This window comes from Theropithecus gelada, chromosome 4 (genome assembly GCF_003255815.1).
Source record: "Theropithecus gelada isolate Dixy chromosome 4, Tgel_1.0, whole genome shotgun sequence".
Lineage (NCBI taxonomy): Eukaryota > Metazoa > Chordata > Mammalia > Primates > Cercopithecidae > Theropithecus > Theropithecus gelada.
Window position 1 is genome coordinate 108,427,813 of NC_037671.1, and position 20,010 is coordinate 108,447,822.

At 48.0% G+C, this 20,010-nt stretch overlaps 1 protein-coding gene across 2 annotated transcripts in view; it reads right to left on the reverse strand.

Moving 5' to 3' along the window:
• The window catches only part of ZDHHC14 (zinc finger DHHC-type containing 14), a 305,082-nt gene that overhangs the window by 35,448 nt on the left and 249,624 nt on the right, over positions 1-20,010 (reverse strand). For both annotated transcript variants that reach the window (XM_025383739.1, XM_025383740.1), the window contains exons 4-5: positions 12,748-12,885; positions 8,525-8,573 (exon numbers count right to left, since the gene is read on the reverse strand). In XM_025383739.1, coding sequence (XP_025239524.1) covers positions 8,525-8,573; positions 12,748-12,885 — 187 coding nt within the window. The remainder of the gene's footprint in view (positions 1-8,524; positions 8,574-12,747; positions 12,886-20,010) is intronic.

A 20,010-nucleotide genomic window follows, 5' to 3' on the forward strand; every position in this document is an offset into this window, starting at 1 on the left:
CAACAGAAGACTAAACTATAGTTCATCTACACTGTGGAATTCTATGAAATAGTTTAAAAAATGAGGTAGATCTATGTATCATCATGGAAACATCTCCAGGAAATATTTTAAAAAATCAAATTGTGGAACCGTGCAAAAAGAAGGGCTCTTTTTAGGTACAAGTCCTCCCACCCCCATATCAGCATATGTGTATGATGCACACGGATGTATTCAAACTCAAAGACCATCTGGAAGGACACATCAAAGCTGGCAAGGGTTCCTACAGCAGAACGGAGGAAGGGTCAAGAGAAAAACTTTCTTTTCATTCTTGTATTTCTGGACCACTGGGGATTTTTTTTTTTTTTTTTTTTGAGATGGAGTCTTGCTCTGTTGCCCAGGCTGGAGTGCAGTGGCCCAATCTCAGGTCACTGCAAGCTCCGCCTCCCGGATTCACACCATTCTCCTGCCTCAGCCTCCTGAGTAGCTGGGACTACAGGCGTCCGCCACCATGCCCGGCTAATTTTTTGTAGTTTTAGTAAAGACGGGGTTTCAGCATGTTAGCCAGGATGGTCTCGATCTCCTGACCTCGTGATCTGCCCGCCTCGGCCTCCCAAAGTGCTGGGATTACAGGCATGAGCCACGTGCCCGGCCTCCATTGGGGATTTTTTACAATGAGAATATATTCTTATAGGATTTGGGTGATTTGAAAAAACAAACAACCTCTTTCCCACCTTGTGATCTTATGAGACACAATCTGATGCTTTTTCCTCCTGACCCTCCCTCAGTCAGGCTGGTTAGGGGCAGCAGGAAGCATCTCAGTCCCCTGGCGGGAGGGAGGGGTGGTAGTTGGGAGAACTGGGCTCCAGCTCCGGACACCCCTGAGCAAGTCATTAACTTCTCAGCACAGCTGCAGCTGGAAGCAGCCTAAGGACGCCTGTCCTACCTACTTTCTGGGTTCCCTCTGAGGATCAGCAGGTAAAAGGATGGACAAGTTAAGAAAAGACCTGTGCTGCCTTCGTGATTTTCCCACTGTGGTGTCCTTTCTGTGGGCCAACCTGGATCCTCCTACCAAATCCCATTAAAACAGACGATACGTATTAGGCCACTGTGCTTTTCAGATGGGTCAGTGTCCAGTGAATGCAACTTGGGGATGAAAACGCTTTCTGTCACAGCCTCTGCAAACGGAGAATCAATCAACATTTGATTTACCAACCACGGAAAACCCTCCACATTTTGAGAGAGCTGAACAATAAGTCATGATTAAAAATGGTTGTAATCCCTTTAATTGGATGTTAATGCTACGTTACATTGAAATGATTGTTGACAGGCAGGGCTTCCCCTTGGCTCCCCAGCACGTGTTTCTGAGGGCTCTGGCCTCCATAAATCGGAGAAGCCAAGGCGGCATCACCACGTGGCTTCCCTGACAGGCACCTGGTGGGTAACATTTCCTATGAGGCTGCGACATTCTCATGGACAAGCAGCTGATTTTTCCCTCCTTCCATATTTCATGCAGGTAACTAAAGAGAGGAACTTCAGGTCACTCTAGGCCAATGGGGAGACTCATGTGTGTTATCTTTTAGGTTCTTTTTGTAAACGTATCTTAGAACTCACCATTGCTCTCCAAACTGGTACTAGCTGGATCCCTCTTCCAGCATGACCCTTTCCCCCAGGTACTCTTGCCAGAAGGCTCCTACTCCTCCGCCCTCACCCCTCTCCAGGCACAGGTCCCACTGCCCTGCTTCTCCCTACTGAGCTGTCCCTCTGCCACCGATTTCCCCCGCGGGAGCCTTTCCTCTGCAAACATCTGTTCTACTCTGTTGTGTCTCCTGATGCAAGATAAATGTTCTTGCCGGGCGCAGTGGCTCATGCCTGTAATCCCAGCACTTTGGGAGGCCAAGGTGGGTGGATCACTTGAGGTCAGGAGTTCGAGACCAGCCTGGCTAACGTGGTGAAACCCCGTCTCTACTAAAAATATAAAAAATTAGCCGGGCTTGGTGGCGAGTGCCTGTAATCCCAGTTACAGGAGGGCTGGGAGGCAGAGGCAGGACAATAGCTTGCACCTGGGAGGTGGAGGTTGCAGTGAGCCGAGATCTCGCCACTGCACTCCAGCCTGGGCAAAAGAGCAAGACTCCATCTCAACAACAAAAAAAAAAAAAAAAAAAAAAAAAGAAAAAAATTATTTAAAACAAGCATCACAACCCAGCTCTGATGATGTCATTCACCTGCCAGCATGCAGGGGATGAAGTGTTGAAGTTCACAGTCTTCAACACTGTCACACCTGCCCCCACGCCATAGGAGTTCAGCTACCACAGCCCCTCTTAGTTTTCCGTCACACAGTTGGGTGTGTAAGTGCACCTGTGTGCTCACACGATGTAGGGCAGACCACATGTTGATGGGCAGCCCTGCCTCCTTTTGATGCCCAGCCCCAGTGGGCACCCTGCCCAATGTGGAACGAGTGGGCACACCACCAGGATGCCAGGCGTGGCTCTGCAGATGGGCTGCCCCTTCCTGATAGCCCCTGGCACCATCCTCTGGGCCTTGCTCAGGCTGTAAGAGCTGCCTGAGACCTCCTTCCATGTCCCCCACTAGAACCCACCCATCTCCCACAGCCCTGCGCGGAGGTCCCCATCACCACCTCTCCTGATGTCCCTGCAGGATGCCCCACCCCAAGCACAGGGTGTCTTTTTCATGGCACCCAAGCCTTATTCTGCATAAGGAATCCTAGCGAGAACCCAGATCTGGGCAGCGGCAGATGCCGGCAGAAGAGGGCGAGCCAGTGGGTTTGTGTGCTTGCTCCATGTCCGCGCCTCATGCTTCCAGGGCCCAGTTCTCGACCTTGTGACCTGGCAGGTTTTGCCCATGGTGGCTGTTGAGTAGAATGATTTTTACAGGAAATAGTTGCTGAGTGGATCTCCTTTGTTTGAACATGCCTGGCTGTGTGGACAGAGGGACCAGTCCCTTTTTTTTTTTTGAGAAGTCTCTCCATTCGTCTGTGTCCCTGGGGAAGGCCGGGGGGCTCTTGTCCTATGGTACAGGGCAGCTACCCCACTGCCACAGGCCCTGAGAGGCCCCTCCCCACTGCCTCTGCTTCTCTGATACAAAGAAGGATAGGAAATGGAGTTTGGTACAGGCAACGGGAGGTGGAAAGGAAGGAGGAGGAGGAGGGAGGGAGGGAGAACCGACTATGGACTCTGAGTCAGAAGTGCACCCTCCAAGGCTGCATCCCAGCATCAGGCACCCTGCCCTATCCCTCACCCCTGGGAGGGCTGACGGTGCAGGCTGGGAAGGGGCCTGCTAAGCACCTGAAAATGAGTCAGGCATTCTGTCACAGCCATCGAGGGCCTCCTCTACTCCCCTGCCTCCACCTCCCTCTCCTCCTGGGCTGCCCAGGTACCACCCAGTCTGGGCTTACTAACAGTAGAAGCTACTCGATTCCCTTCTCCTAAAGTTCTGCTGGGTTTTATGTGGGCCTGATGAAGAGCTTTCAGTGTATCAATGTTTCCATCATTGACACTGATGTTTCTGCCAGGGTGTCCTGGATGGTTGTCTATTAGCCATTTTTGTTTCTAATCTCTTTCACTTCCTCGATGACATTGTTCTTAGTTGGATATTTTGCAGAGTAAATTCGCTGTGAGAAACCTTTGCCTGTGCCCTTATTTCTCATCAAAATATTTTTATTGCACGATCAGGAGATTAGATATGAGGTCATTGAAAATGTGAAAATACAAGTTATCGTCTTGCCCGAGAAAATGCTGCAAAGGTCACTTGCAAAGGTTTCACTAGACTCCAGTGCTGTGCTCAGGCAAGTCAGCTGGGAAACTTCCTTCAGTTTTAAAAACTTGGGACTTTACAGATTCTTCCTCTGGATTGAGTACAGGTCTGGAGAGGATGAATTGTGGGCAGCTCTGCCATCAATCAAAGGACAGCTTTTATGAGCATGCCCCAGATCAAACTCTTCCATCATAAACCAGCCATCCCAACAGCCACTCTCAAGTTCTCAGGATCTCGGCAGTGGAAGGGGTTGGGAGGTCTTGAGTTTAGCATTTCTCTAATGCTAGAATCCCCCACCACACTGACAAGCAGGACCCATCTTCCGTTCTAGCACTCCCACTCACTGTGATCTGAGGCTTCTGCCTGAGTGGCCCCTGAGGTTGGCACACTCTTCCTCAGGAGCTGCAGGGCTATACTACGTAAGCTCCCGCTGGCATCCCCATGCCACCTCCAAAGCCGCAGGCGTCCAGAGGAAAGGCAGGCACCAAAAATATCAACAGGTGTGCTGATGGGATCCCGCCCTACTCAGCACCTGGTTCTCTAATAAGCAGAACTAATGTTTTTTCAGAAACACATGGCAAGCCAGCAGCACCCAATGCATGCTTATTCTTCCGGAACACAAACTTAGGAAAAAATCATCTGTGTAATACTTCTTAATAAACCCACTGAAGGAAGAACTCTTCTCCAAAGCACATATTTCAAACAGAAAGCACCCTGTCGGAACACAGAACTTTTAGACAATCACAGCGTTGATGAGGGGAGGGGCGTCATTGGCACACAGAAGAAATGTCTCTGTGCTTTGCACGTTAAAGCACCCAGCACCTTGCTTTGCAGTGTGGGTGTGTGTCTGATGTTCCTGAAATTAATTCCTGCTTCCAGAAAGGATTAAGGAGACCCAGGCTGGGGTGCTGCCTGCACTGCTCACTTCTCCCGCGCTAGGAACAGCTTTGTGGTTCTTCCCGGACCTCGCTTTTGGCCCCCGCTTTTCTCCCGGAGGAATGGGTTTTATCAGGGTCTTTTTGTTGGCTGCCCTGGGATAGTTTGGGTTTAGAGTTAAGTCTCCTTTTTCCAGGCAGGAGCCCAGCAGGACCTCGGGTCCATAATGGAGGCGCCACAAGACCAAGCAGGGAGCGAACCAGCAGGAGGGAAGTGAGGACGGGCAGCCTCCCTGCGAGCGGTGTGGGCCAGCAACGGCCTTCAGGGCGTCCCACAAGCATTTCCAACCTGGACTCTGGGGAGGACATGTCTCTCCACATCTGAACTTACTGACAGACATACAGATAAAGATGCATGCACACACACACACACTTACATATCCTTATATAATCCTAGATATGTGTGTGTACGTCTATAGCTATATACACATCTATACAGGAGGGCTTAAACATACATACACATACATATCTAAGGATAGACAGCGCTCTGTGTGTGTGTGTGTGTGTGTGTGTGTGTGTGTGTGTATTTAAAACCATCAAGTGACCTGTGTGATGAGGGATGTGTGTTGCTTTCGGGCTCTATGCCCTGGCTGACACTTTGGAAGGCCTTGGCTGGAGGTGCAGGTGCGGACCGCGTCAGGTGCTTAAGGACCTGCATGCAATCAGCAGGCTGTGGCTGCCCAGCCCCTGAGTGTGGAGGAGGTGCCGGGAACTCCTGCAAGGAGGAGCATCTGGCTGTGGGAGGAAAGAGTCAGCACCCAGATGAGGAAACACTATTTGGAAAGGCAGCAGCTGAGACTTTTATGCGTTTTCAAAAACTGGGCCAACAGGGAAAACTCTTTACCTCCATCTAAGAATGATTTTCAGGGCAGAATAAAGTTTGCTCTGGCCCGAATAAGTAAGAGCATCTCTTTTCCTCCCTTCCCTTCCCGCACTCCTTCCCGCTGTGGGCTCCTGGCATGGCCAGCATGCTACCGCCACGCCTGCTTCCTAACAGCAGCACCGGTCTGTGCCCCTATGGGGGATGCCGTGTTCCTGGTTCTGCAGACTGTCAGCCCAGCCACACCATGTAGTGTGCAGATGTGCACTCTCAAAGAAGATTCTGGCAGAGTCTCTTTGAAATCCCTCTGGCCACACCTGGAAGCCGTGCTTTGGAGCTGGGTCTTCCCTGTATTTCCCGAATAACTGACTTTGTCAGCATATCATTGTCAAGTACATAGTGGTTGACTATTGTGGGCCAAAAACTTGAGACACAAAAGGGCTAAGAAATGACTCCGGACCTCATAATTAATTGCCATGGAGCAGGTATTAAAACATTTGACCCCAGTCCAGGACTGCCTACTTGGTCTCTACTGAGAGCGCTTCTGGGATCTTGATAGGATAAGATGCATGACTTGGGAGGTCTGTCAGGAGCTCTGATAAAGACCAGGCAGTGGCCGGGCACGGTGGCTCACGCCTGTAATCCCAACACTTTTGGAGGCTGAGGCGGGCGGATCACGAGATCAGGAGTTCAAGAACAGCCTGACCAACATGGTGAAACCCCATCTCTACTTAAAATACAAAAATTAGCCGGGCGTGGTGGTGGGTGCCTGTAATCCCAGCTACTCAGGAGGCTGAGGCAGGAGAATCGCTTGAACCCGGGAGGCGGAGGTTGCAGTGAGCCGAGATCATGCCACTGCACTCCAGCCTGGGCGACAGAGTGAGACTCCGTTTCGGGGGGTGGGGGGAAAGACCAGGAAGCAACAAGGCCACTCCACACACAGCCCCTCCACTCTCCACCTGAAGGGTGGTGGTCAGGGAACACGCATGGAGCAGAAGGTCACCAGCGGGCCGGACACAAGGCAGCTGGAATGACCAGGCTTTGAGGTCGGCCTTTCTCAGCAGCGAGGAAGTGCTTCCCCCTCCCAGCCGAGAGGCATTCCTGTCACGGATATTTGTGTCTGAAACATGCACCAGGCCTCCTGCACATGCACAGGGTCTCGGGGAGGCACAGGTGCCAGGACAGAATTGGGGGGAGTTGGCTGAAGCTGCCACATATGTGAGGCTTCAGAAAAACTTCCAGCTGACAGCCCGGGCCCCAGTGCCAGTTCTGAGGCACATTTATAAAACTTAATGTGACCAGCATGCTTTCATGATACAAACGGTTCCTTGTAAGACTCAGGCAAGCCTTTTCTTTAGGAAGGGAGAGACAACTTGGCTATGAGCTTTGTGGAAGCAAGGTTCCCTGAAGACAGAAGGGCACAGAGAGGTGACAGTGGGGGGATGTCGCCCCTGGTAGAGTTAGGGAGAGGAACAGAGGAGGACATTTCTTGCTGAACCTGATCCTAATAGCACAGGTATTGAAGATTTCATTCATTCCCTGGGTCACCTTTCCTTTCAGTCAACTTCTTCCCAAATCATTAACAGAAGACAGGACCTTTCTGTTGAATTTATTCTCCAAGTCTCCTTTGTACACCTTCCTTATGTCCCAGGCCCCATCCACAATACCGATCTGAGTTTTAAAAGTATTAGTTGACAATAGAATCTGGACCTGTAACCATCATCCTATGCTGCCCACAAACAGAGAGGTACTGGAAAAAGAGATACTGTCTATTACAGAAATATATATATATTTATAGGACCACATTTGTTTTCAGATCCATTGAAATATCTCCCCTGCTCAAACACACATACCACTTCTCAGGGACATGGCAGGCTGACTTTCAGAAGAACATGTTACATACATAAGTCATATTAAAGTTCTTCATTCTTTAAGAATTCTCTACCTCCCTGGGCATGGTGGTTGATGCCTGTAATTCCGGCACTTGGGGAGGCCCAGCCGGGCAGATCACTTGAGGTCAGCAGTTTGAAACCAGCCTGGCCAACATGGTGAAACCCCGTCTCTACTAAAAATACAAAAATTAGCCAGGCATGGTGGCACATACCTGTAATCCTAGCTACTTGGGAGGTCGAGGTTGTAGTGAGCCGAGATCATGCCACTGCACTCCAGCCTGAGTGGGTGATGGGGTGAGACTTGGTCTCAAACAAAACAAAACAAAACAAAAACGAAGAATTCCCTACCTAAAGACGAAAATTACTCTGAAGAGTAATGAGAAGTTCAAGTCTAGTCTACCTGATGATATGAGGAAGAAAGAGAACTGAGTCCCTGACGAGCCAGGTCAGGGGGTCCCATCTGTATAAAGCCTGGGGCCCCTGGGAGGGATGGGACCTCATTCAAGCACTTAATGGGCACACACTTTTCTTTCAAGATTCAAAATACTATGGTGCATCCCCATATTTATGCTTGGGAGGATGGGAAACCATCCTCATTAATCCAAACGACTCGAGACTGACCATCTTCAATCTGTTCAGGGTTGTAAAAGGGTGTTCTGTTCCTGGAAATAATATAGTGATCCGAATGGCAAACTGTAACCCCCAACAGAATCAATACAGAAGGGTCTGAAGACTCTCACTTGGTGACCGCATACCAGGACGCAACCCACACGTGGGCATCCCTACATGTTCTGTGTGGACCACCTGCCAATCAAAATGAGATCAGTTGCAGCTCCCAGCCCTACTTCTCCCCAAACCAACCTGACTGAACACAAATCCATCCTGATTTCTGGGGGTGGGTAAGAATTCATACTTGGCTTCCAAGCCCTCGATTTAAACAGGCTGAGTCACTCAGGGATGGAAGTATTCAGAAGCTACTGCTCCTGCCAGTGAATCTGGGGGAGTTCTTTGGAATAAGATACATGAGAAGCAAGGCCAGGGCAGAAGATGAGGAGGTGTGCGCATAGAAGGTCAGCCAGATACTCAACACATTAGCATCGTGAAAACAGAACCATCACAAAGGATATCTTGCAGGACTGTCCTTAAGGGCATTTAGGAATCCTGTTTGCTGTGAACCTGTGGGAATGAAACCAACATTTAGTATTCAGACATAAACAGCCTTCGTGCTGAATGCGCTCTCATCTACATAAAAATAATAGATGGCTAAAGAGCAATGAAATAATTCTATTTTGTAAGTGCTATGACACCCAGTTTACTGATCAGAGATTGAGACGCCACTAAAGTTTTTCCCCAAGAAAAGGGAGGATTCATAATTAGGCCCAACATCTGCAGGGTATTTTTTCAATAAAAGCAGATGGATGTCTGCACACTTTCCCATAAATTACAGTTCTGATGACTCCTTTGTTTTCCTCATTTTAATAGGCAAACAGAATACTGCATGCTATCTTTTCTCTTCTGTTTTCCCCAAATTTGTTAACTTTTGACCCTGGAAGTTCTGGAAACTAGGCTACATATAAAAGACTTCTTTTTGTACACCCAGAGTAAACAAAGTCATAAAGCTGAAATTTATTAGACTTCTTTTGGGTTTTAGACATTTTAATATGAGCTGTCTTAGGCAAGAAAACATTTCTTTAGGGGCTTGAATAAAGAAGCATCTGACAGAAAGCAATTTTTATTTTATGCATTGACATCATACTTTTAAAAATAAAAAAGAGGTAGTTTTAACAATCCCATCTTGGGGTAGCAGTGCCAGGTCCCTCTGTGCTGTGGGAAGCCAATGAGCCTCTGGGGACATCATCCGGCCCTCGTGCAGCAAGGAAATGACACAACAGACGGGTGCTATGGTGTCCCTGTGGCATCTGACCGCGGGCACAGCTGCACTGTGGGACTTAGTGGTAGGGGATGAGTGGCCACCGCGTCCCCATGTGCCCCACTATGGGCGACCACCTGGGAGGGTGAAGAGTGGCTTGTTCTTCCCAAGGTCCCTTTCCCTCTGTGCCCACGGCCCATGTGTCTGAGTAGTGGGACACAGGGGGTGGGAAAGGCTGTGGAGAGGAGCTGCGTGGAGCGCTAATCAGGAGAAACGGTGCTTAAGGCTTCCTCCTCCATCTCTGCCAGCCCCGAAGGGCACAGATGCAAGTGCCTGTGCGGCCACGTGGAGGAAACGAAGCCCTGAGGCAGATGAGGGACCAAAAGAAATGATTTCTCTTTCTCTACTGCACCCTAATTATGTGGCTTGCCTAAACCCTCCTTCCTCTCCAAGGAAATCCAGACTTGGCCTTCCCAGGAATCTTGGAGGCCACAGAAATCTCGCCCGCCACTCCCTGTCCAGTCCTTTCTCTAAGAGCCCAGGATCCCACAGAGAGACTCAGATGACAGTTCTCCTCTCTGCCTGTACCAATGTTTTCTGAGGCTTAGGGGGTAACAGGAGCCATGTAAACCCCGTGCCCTTCCCAAAGCATCACATGCCAAGCCAGATAGGGTGGTGGGGTCGTATCGTGGGGTTCACTGAGGAGGGGGTGTCGAACAAGGGAAAAGGAAAAGTTTTATTTTCTTTTGCCCAGAATATTCCAATAACTTACAGGCAGGTAAACTCTTAATACTTTTGTGTAGAAGAAGAGATGCAGTTTTGCAATATTTAAGCATAGACAATAGTAAAATCCAGTTTGGTGGAGCCAGGGTGAGTAAAACCTTAGAGAAGCTGAAAGTGAAATACACATCACAACCGGAGTGCGGTGGCACGTGCAGATTTCACTGTGAGAGTGTGTGTGACAGCATGTGTGTGTGCAACAGCGTGAGTGTGAGCACAACAGCGTGTGAGTGCAAGAGTGTGTGAGCATACTGGTGAGTATATATGAGTGTGGGTATGGCTAGAGTGTGAGTGTGGATGTAAAAGGGGGTGTGTGTGAGTGTGGGTGTGTAAGGGTATGTGGGTGTGTGGGTTTGTAAGGGTATGTATGAGTGTGTGGGTAAGGGCATGTGTGTGAGTGTGGGTGTGTAAGGGTATGGGTGTGGGTAAGGGTGCATGTGAGTGTGGGCGTGTAAGGGTGTGTGTGAGTGGCTGTAAGGGTATGAGTGTGTGAATGTGGGTATGTAAGGGTGTGTGTAAGAGTATGCGTGTGTGAGCTTATTGGTGAGTATATGAGTGTGAATGTGGCTAGAGTGTGCGGGTGTGTAAGGGTATGTGTGTGTAAGGGTATGTGTGATTATGGGTGTGGGTAAGGTTATGTGTGTGAGTGTGGGTGTGTAAGAGTATGTGTGTGTATATATATGGGTGAGTATATATGTGTGAGTGTGGCTAGTGTGTGAGTGTGGGTGTGTAAGGGTGTGAGTACGTGTGAGGCCATAAGCATGCATGTGTGTGTTCCCTGAGTTTATGTATACGACTAAGCACGTGACAACTGGCCCTTGATATCCACAATGTAGGGACAAGGCCATAAATACAATCCCATAATATACACAAAAGCATCTTGAGGCTGTTAAAGGTGATATAAAAATACAATGTCTAGGCCTGGTGGGATGGCTCACGCCTGTAATCGCAGCACATTGGGAGGCTGAAGCAGGCAGATCACCGGAGGTCAGGAGTTCGAGACCAGCCTGGCCAAGATGGTGGCCCTCTCTACTAAAAATACAAAAATTAGCCAGGCACTGTGGCCCACGCCTGTAATCCCAGCTACTCGAGGTAGGAGAGCTGTTTGAACCTGGGAGGCGGGGGCTGCAGTGAGCTGAGATCCTGCCACTGCACTCCACCTGGGGCAACAGAGCGACACTCCATCTCAAAAATAAAAATAAAAATGTCTAAACACTGCCTTTCAGTGTCACGTGTGTGCTGGAGGATCGGTTCGTATTTCTTCCCTAGTTGTGTCAACAACTGCTTCTTTGAAAATAACATATAATGCCCTAGTCGTTCTCTCTGCTTCTTTTGTCTATTAATGCACAGATAGGACCCTAGCCACATTTTTGCCATTTTGAGGACTGCGAAAATAGAGCCAGAGGGTGCCCCTGTCTGCATCCTGCCCAGCTGGCGTGGAAAAGGTGGGAGTCCATTCTCCTCTTGCAAGTCCACCAAGTTATGGCTCTCAAGCACATATTACACATTTGTGTCACATTTGGATGAAAGATTATAGCCAGAAAGAATGGGAACTAGGATTGAAAGTACCTATGAAAATTTGGGATGGTCCATTTAACGGCCCAGTTTGACTAATATTCAAAAAGAATGAATGCAAAACATTTCCTCCCACCCACTTCCCCACCCCCATAGGAACCCACCAGAAGTGAAAGGGAGGAAGATGTGCTCCTAACATGAGCCTGAGCCCAGCCCACGCCATTTGTGGTTTGAGCACTTCGGCCTGGGAAGGAAGTGAAGCCTTTGTGCAGATACTTACGGAAACATTCCAGAAAGCAGCTACGGACTTGCTAATGAGGGGTTACGCTTCAGGAATGTAGACAAGAGGCAACGCTAGTGCTTAATGTTGTGTTCCGTACTGTAATGGAAGTTCAAAGGCCTAAATCTATAACTCAATGCAAATTCACTTTCTTCTCATTACTTTCTATTGTAGGAAAGTGAATGACCAAGAGACAAAGGAAATTCAAAGTTACAACCCTCAGAATAGGAAATGAAAAAATGTCATTTGCTTAGGCAAATCGATATTAAAATCATTGATTTCCAAATCTAATTTTTAATCAAAGTTGCTTCCTTTATATGTCAGGGGTAGTTAGCTCATGTTCTAGCAGATACTTAAACATCTTGTCAAATGTATGTTTTTAACATATATAGATTTGTGTGCAAGAAAACCTAGTCTTTCTTCCCAGACATCTTTTCTAAGGAGGGTGACTGGTGACTGTTCCTGCATAAGGTGATATCACATTAAGGAAGAAAACCTTGCTCTTCAATGATCATCACTGCAGCACATTGTCCCTTGTGCAAAATGTGGGGATGAGTCTTCCAGGGGACCCGTTAGCAGGAGAAAAAGTGAGGTCACTGAGGTTGGAATAGGGACGTGCGTATCGAAGAGGAGGTATTGTTGGTGAAAGCGCAGCCTGGCCCAGGTGTGAACCCTGGAAAATGCTGTGAAAGATGGGGTGGGGAGTGGGGGATGACGGGGGACAGAGGAGGGATGGAGGAGGGTGAGAAACAAAAGCGAGGCAGGCTGGAAGTGAGGAGGGGAAAGGGAGAAAGAAAGGGAAAGAGAGAGCCCGAAATGATCAAAATATTAAATCAAAATCAAATCAGAAAACCAAAGTCAGGCAAATGGTTACATACGTAATCTGATTTCGCCAGCATACTTACGAAGAATGACGTGGGTGATAACGAATGCAAATATAAAGACTGTCAGAAAAGACAGAGATAAAATAAACATATAAAAAAATCTGTAGTTTCTTTTCCCCACACAGTTGCCTACCCAGGGACAGTGGTGATCAAACCGTTCTGAAATGAGAGGCAGAAAAAAAAAAAAGTGGAAATCAATTAATAAAATGTCTTTTTACTTGCAGGAGCCCCGCCTCTCCCACCCAATATTCTGATAATATAAGACAATGATATTATTCTGCATGTTTCCAAATTAACTACTCAGAGAAATGTTTCACATCAAGACAGTTCAAGGACATCGTCATTCTTTCAACAGAACACAGCTGTTTTGAAAAAACAAAGCGTATGCATTCTTCTTAAATGGCAACTTAAAGAAATAGGAGGGCAAATCTCATTTCTTTTGGAAAGTAAAGATTTCTCTCTTTGGTAAAAGAAACCTCTTTGATTCACTAAACAACAGTCCCTTAAGAGGGAACCAACATCGCCTGATGGTAAGTTCTGGGCTGGGGTTGGATGTCAATCAAGTGACCTTCTTTGCATAGTAAATGGCCATAGAGAGAGGCCACAAGGGGCCTGTGACAGGACAGAGGGACAATCCTTTGTCCTCAGTTACAACCGTTCAGCAGATATCAATCACATTTATTAATACATTTAGCCTCAAAACATTCCTATGAAGAAAACGATGGTGTTACCCTATTTTACAGATGGGCAAACTGAGGCTTAGAGAGGTGGGAGACTGCCTGCACCGGGCCATTCAGCTCAGAAGCAGAGGAACTAGAACTTGAGGTCAGGCCTTTGAGAGCTGCTCCCATTTTCTTACCATACAGGCTGCCTCTGGCACTTTGTAAATGAGAGAGGGTCTGATATGGACATCATTACATGATTACCCATGGTACCCTAAGTGCAGACGCAAGGCCTCTCACCTGGACATCTGCACACAAAGTCTGTAATGCATTTAAGATTTGTTCTTCCCCTTGCAAGTAATGGCAAAGAGCTTCTCTTGACTACTCAGCTGATCTATTGAGAACACCATCCTAACACACTTGCTCATACAAGACTGCCTGTGGCGGCTGGGGAGGACACCGCTGGGCATATGACTTAGCTTTCTCCTCCGGCTCTTTTCTTATTTATTTATTTATTTTTTTTGAGATGGAGTCTCGCTCTGTCGCCCAGGCTGGAGTGCAGTGGCCGGATCTCGGCTCACTGCAAGCTCCGCCTCCTGGGTTCACGCCATTCTCCTGCCTCAGCCTCCCGAGTAGCTGGGACTACAGGCGCCCGCCACCTCACCCGGCTAGGTTTTTTGTGTGGTTTTTTTTTAGTAGAGAGGGGGTTTCACTGTGTTATCCAGGATGATCTCGATCTCCTGACCTCGTGATCCGCCCGTCTCGGCCTCCCAAAGTGCTGGGATTACAGGCTTGAGCCACCGCGTCCAGCTCCTCTGGCTCTTTTCTAAGCTGAACTTGTATCCAGTTTTCATATTTCATCTATCTCTATGTGTTTGAAAACATACCGGGAGTGCTATATGAGGTGTGACCATATAACTAAAACATTATAAAGTTAGCCAAGGCAGTTAGTTTCATGACTTTCCGGTCATGTATCATAAATCGGTCATCTTGTGTTTCTGGTCAAATGCAAACTTGTTTCTTGAAAAGGGCATGAGGACACCTGAATGACAGTGGTGGCAGAGGAACTGCAAGAGAATCATTGCTGTCTGCAAGTGGCAGTAACAAGAAACAGCCAATCTGAGCAGAGGACTTGAGGAGAGATTTCAGAGCTCCCTGACCTGGTGATAAGCTGATGGCCTATAAGATGCTGACACTCAGTGAAAACAATTTGTATGAGCCTACCCACGTGAGCTACATGTTAACATGTGTTGCTGGCCCCCCATGGCTGGGAGAACAAACCCTGCACAAAAACCACCTTCCTGGGGCTGGGGAGGGCTGTGCAGGTATATCAGGTGTATCACAGAGAATACCTGGGGCCGGGGAAATACTCTGTGTGATACTGGAATGACAGAAACATACAATCATACGTTTGCCCAAGAAGCCACAGAATGGACCACACCTAGAGCGAACCCTAAACTGTGGAAGTTGGATGATAATGATGTACCAATGCACGTTCATCAATCCTAACAAATTTATCCACTATGATGGGAGATGTTGATAATGGGGGAGGCTGTGCATGTGGAGGGGAGGGGTGGATGGGAACCCTCTGGACCTGCCTCTCCATTTTGCTGTGAACCTAAAACAGCTCTAAAAAAAAAAAATTAAGTGTTTAAATATTAATGACAAACAAACCTCGTTTCCCCAAGTTACTGATCTACACAGTCTGTATAATGAGAGGTCTATCTATGTGACGATGTGCACACAGAGAAAAGAATCTGAATCAGCCAGAATTTCTTAAGACCTGGAGGATGTCATTTTGAGAAACCACAAAGAAAATGGGCATGAGAGTGAAAGCTGGGGGCATAAAAGCACATGCTGGATTGGAATCTCCTACTCACTCTAGGAAGGCTGATCTCTCAACGGTGGGTTTGAGCCTCTTAACTGAAGTGAAAATTGCCTACCAGCAAAGAAGGACATAGGGCCTGGGAGGCATCGTTAACACCAGGGACCAGCATGAAGGTCTTGCAGCACACTACAGACCATTTCTACCGTAGGAGTCAGTCGTATTTTTAGCTTAGAAAGTTTAATAACAGCTAAGCTGTGACACTGTGCTTTCCCGACAGAGGCAGAGTAACTACCGAAGTGAAAGCGACAGATGACGCCGCCGAGACAGTTGCTCGTGGAGTCTGGGAGCTTCTTGGGAAACCAGTGCCGTCTTAGAGATGAGTGTGAACTCCTGGCTCTCCAGTAGCCCTGAGCTAAAAGCAGTTCCTGTCTAGAAACTTGTATTGAAAACTTTTTCTGGCAAACTTTTTCTGGGATTTTAGTGGCAGGAATCCCACTAAAAATCTAGGCTCACTGAGAAATTACCCTACTGAATATTTTTCATGTCCTCTGTTGTGTTTGTTGAGTTTATGGTGGTAATGAGTCTGAGAGGCTCAGTGGGTGCCTCCAGGGAGTCAGGAAGCATCAGAGTCCTCGGGCCGGTGGTCTCACCTGCCTAACCCCCACCCCACACTCTTGCACCTCAAGCCTGCGTGCTCTCCCCACCTCCCTGTCTGTGCTTTCCTCTCTGCCCAACATCTGATGATCAGTTGCACCCAGGGTCTCTTTTCCATGGACTGTCTTTTTCTCTCACTGGCAATCCCTTTTCATCCCAAGGTCCACATGCCACTCTACACTGATGACTCCAGGATGGCGGCCTCTCACCTTCAGCAACAGACTCCTGCTGAACGGCCTGACTGGCCCTCAAACTTGACTTGTCCCAGAGAGGACATCCTGTCCTCCCTCCCCAAACACGTGCCTCTTCAGACTCTCTATCTGACCAGTTGCTCAACTCAGAACCCCAGGCGTCGTTCCTGACCCTGCTCTTTCTCTCACCCCGACATCCAACCCATGGGCAAGTCCAATCAGCTGGACCCTGGCAGCATCTGAAAGACTCTGCTATGGTCTAAATGTGTCCCCCGAAGTTCATGTGTTGGAAACGTAGTCCCCAGTGCAACAGTGTTGAGAGGTGGGGCATTGAAGAGGGGATGAGGTCATGGGGGCTCTGCTCTTATGAATGGTTTAGGATTAATGCTGTTACTGTGGGAGCAGGTTCCTGATAAAGGAATGATTCCCCTCTGCCTCTCACACTCACTTGCCCTCCCGCCTTCTGCCATGGGAGGACATAGCAAGAAGACCCTTCCCAGATGTAGGCCCCATGGCTGTGGACTTCCCAGCCTCCAGACCTGTAAGAGACTAAATCTCTGTTCTTTATAAATTACCCAGTCTGTAGTACTCTGTTATAGCAGCACAAAATGGACTAAGACATCCCCACATTTGTTTTACACTTGTGCTTGTCTGCCAACCCTACTCTAAGCCTAACACATATTTGTCAAGTAACTGAATATACTCTCATCCTATCAAAAGGAAATCTGCAGGAGTAAGTGCATTGCCCAAGGTCACACAATTAATGTATCACAAAGCTGGGATGGGGGCCCAGCTCTGTCTGTCTCCCAACCTGAGCTCCTGGCCATTAAATGCTACACTGCCTTTACTGAGTATTTTCCATGTACCCAGTACTGTATCAGGTGCTTGGAATACTAAGAAGAAACAGCCACAACATAGGACACCATGACTTCAAAGAGTTCCTTGTGTTATATTGTGAGGACATAATTTTCAGATGCAAAAATACTCCTTAGATCCAAGGAATGAACTCCTAATTTAGCTTCCATGTCAGTCAGCTGGATTGCCATTGTTGGCAGCAGACAGCATTCTTCCTTTTCGGGTCAAGGATGAGAACAGGCCACGGAAAAGCAGTGGCCCTGTCCTGGTGGGAGAACCACCCTCCTGCCTCCAGCTCTGAATGCGCTCAGAGGAGCGGAAGCTAAAGAGCTGTCAGAGTTATAACTTCCAGTGGGGAGGCTAGTGTCATTCAGTATCCAGGATAGAAAGTTGTCAAGAATTAGGCACAAGCTGAGCTGGGGAGAGAGCAAGGGACTGCAACCAACACATGACATAGCTCCCCGGAGCCCAAGTGAGCACATCTGAGAAGCTCCACACAGCCAAACTTGGAGTATTATTTCTATACCTTCTGTGTGGAAAAACTGAATGGCTGTCCTGTGTGCCAGGGGTGGCAGGGTTAGGGGCGCATGTGATGGGAAGTTCTTTAACAAACACTTTGAAGTTGCTGCCACATTCCTTGATTCTAAAGTTTGGGTCCTGCCAGAAGGCAGTGGTCTCTATACCACAGTATCTCTGGAGAACTCATTTTAAAAGATGTATTAGGTCTGGGCACCGTGGCTCATGCCTGCAATCCCAGCACTTTGGGAGGCTGAGGCAGGCAGATCACAAGGTCAGCAGATCAAGACTATCCTGGCCAACATGGTGAAACCCCGTCTCTACTAAAAATACAAAAATTAGTTGGGTGTGGTGGTGTGTGCATATAGTCCCAGCTACTCAGGAAGCTGAGGCAGGAGAATTACTTGAACCTGGGAGGTGGAGGCTGCAAGCTGCAGTGAGTTGAGATAGTGCCACTGCACTCCAGTCTGGGCAACACAGCGAGACTCTGTCTCAAAAAAAAAAAAAAAAAAAAAAAAGATGTATTGGTCTGTTCTCATGCTGCTATAAGGGCATACCTGAGACTGGGTAATTTATAAAGGAAAGAGGTTTAATTGATTCACAGTTCCACAGGGCTGGGGAGGCCTCAGGAAACTTATACTCATGGTGGAAGGGGACGCAAACGTGTTCTTCACAAGGCAGCAGGAGAGAGAAGAATGAGAGGTGAGTGAAGGGGGACGTCCCTTGTAAAACCATCAGATCTCACGAGAATTCACTCACTATCATGAGAATAGCATGGGGGAAACCACCCCCACGATTCAATTACCTCCCACTGGGTCCTCCCACCACACGTGGGGATTATGGGAACTACAATTAAGGATGAGATTTGGGTTGGGACACAAGGCATAACCATATCAAAAGATAAGGAGCTACTCCCTAAGAGCCAGCTGGTGAATGGAATACTGAGGGTGGGGGATGGCTGGCAAACCTGGCAGGTTCTAGAAAATAACAAGACTGAGTTAGCTAGCCCGAGGATCCTGGCCATGCCTCTGGTGGCACCGAGCTGCCTGCAGCAACCTGCGGACCTGCTCTCCTCTTTCATCCAGCTGGTTCCCAGAGGGGAGGAATCATTTCTAGTCACCCTCAGAGCCCTGGCACCTATATGCCTGGCATGCAGTAGACACCCAGTAACTATGGATTAAGTAAAGGCAGAAATATTTTCAATCTTGTTTAGTAGGTCTATGAGCGATCACTACTCCAGGTTGCCAGGTGAAGACATTGACAAATGCAAGCAAAACATGAGATTCCGGGCATGCCAAGCATAAGACAAAACAGGGGTCCAGGACTTCTGAATACATTCTGAGAAGGTTGAGGGCTGGGAGATACTGACTAGGTGCTAAGAGCTGACAACAGTTGGCCTGGATCAGCTCATGCAGAAAGAGTGGGAGGAGAGAGATGGTGGGAGGCGGGGTGATTTTACTCAAGCTCCATGGGGTACCAGTGAGAGCCTCAGAGGCTACAGTGGAATGCAAGTCACCTGCCCTCAGATCCTAAGTGGACAAAGAAGGTTCCATTAAAGTGACCAGTGGGAACATAGTTCCGGTAAAAGAGCTATGGTCCTATTTTGTGAACCTAAAACTCTAAATAATGATGAAAACAATTTTATTTTATTTATTTATTTATTTATATTTTGAGATGGAGGCTTGTTCTATTGCCCAGGCTGGAGTGCAATGGCACAATCTCGACTCATTGCGGCCTCTGCCTCCTGGGTTCAAGCAGCATCTCCTGCCTCAGCCTCCTGAGTAGCTGGGACTATAGGCATGCCCACCACCACATCTGGTTTTGTTGGGGTTTTTTTTGTTTTTTTGTTTTTTTTTGGATATTTTTAGTGGAGACGGGATTTTGCCATGTTGGCCAGGCTGGTCTCGAACTCCTGACTTCAGGTGATCCACCTGCCTCAGCCTCCCAAAGTGCTGGGATTACAGGCGTGAGCCACCACACTCAGCCTGAAACAATATTATTAATGATTAAGGAAAGCTACTAGTTACTGAGTATCTGCTGGAAGTACCATTTCATTTAACTTGACAGCAGCCCTGAGGGTAGGTACTATACTCCATATCTGACAGCGGAGGAAATCAGTAAGAAAGGTCAGGACACTGGCCCCATCCTGAGCTTAGTCAGCTGCGCCTTTCCTCAGATTAGAGGAAGATTTAATTTCTGGAAGAGATCAAATATGAAAAAGGGGCCTTAAAAATATGGAGAAGCAGAGAATTATTACACTAGGACAGGGACCAAAAAATCCGCTGAAATATTGAGGGGAAAGTATTTGCAGAAGTTATATTTGAAGGCTGCTAGAGATGGGAATGAAATGTTTGGCAGGAAATGTTAAGAATTTGAACTCTCCCAGAAGTTGGGTTCTAACACAGGCCCTCAAGAGTGGATCCAGAGTTCAATAAAAATTATGTCCTGTGGCCAGGCATGGGCAATGGAGAGGGGACCCAGAGCCAGGATTCTGCATTTTCCATGCAGCGGTCACAGGCTCTTGGCAGACGGTGGCTCAGCTTGGTCAGGATGTGGGAAATAAGAATCTCAGCCTCGT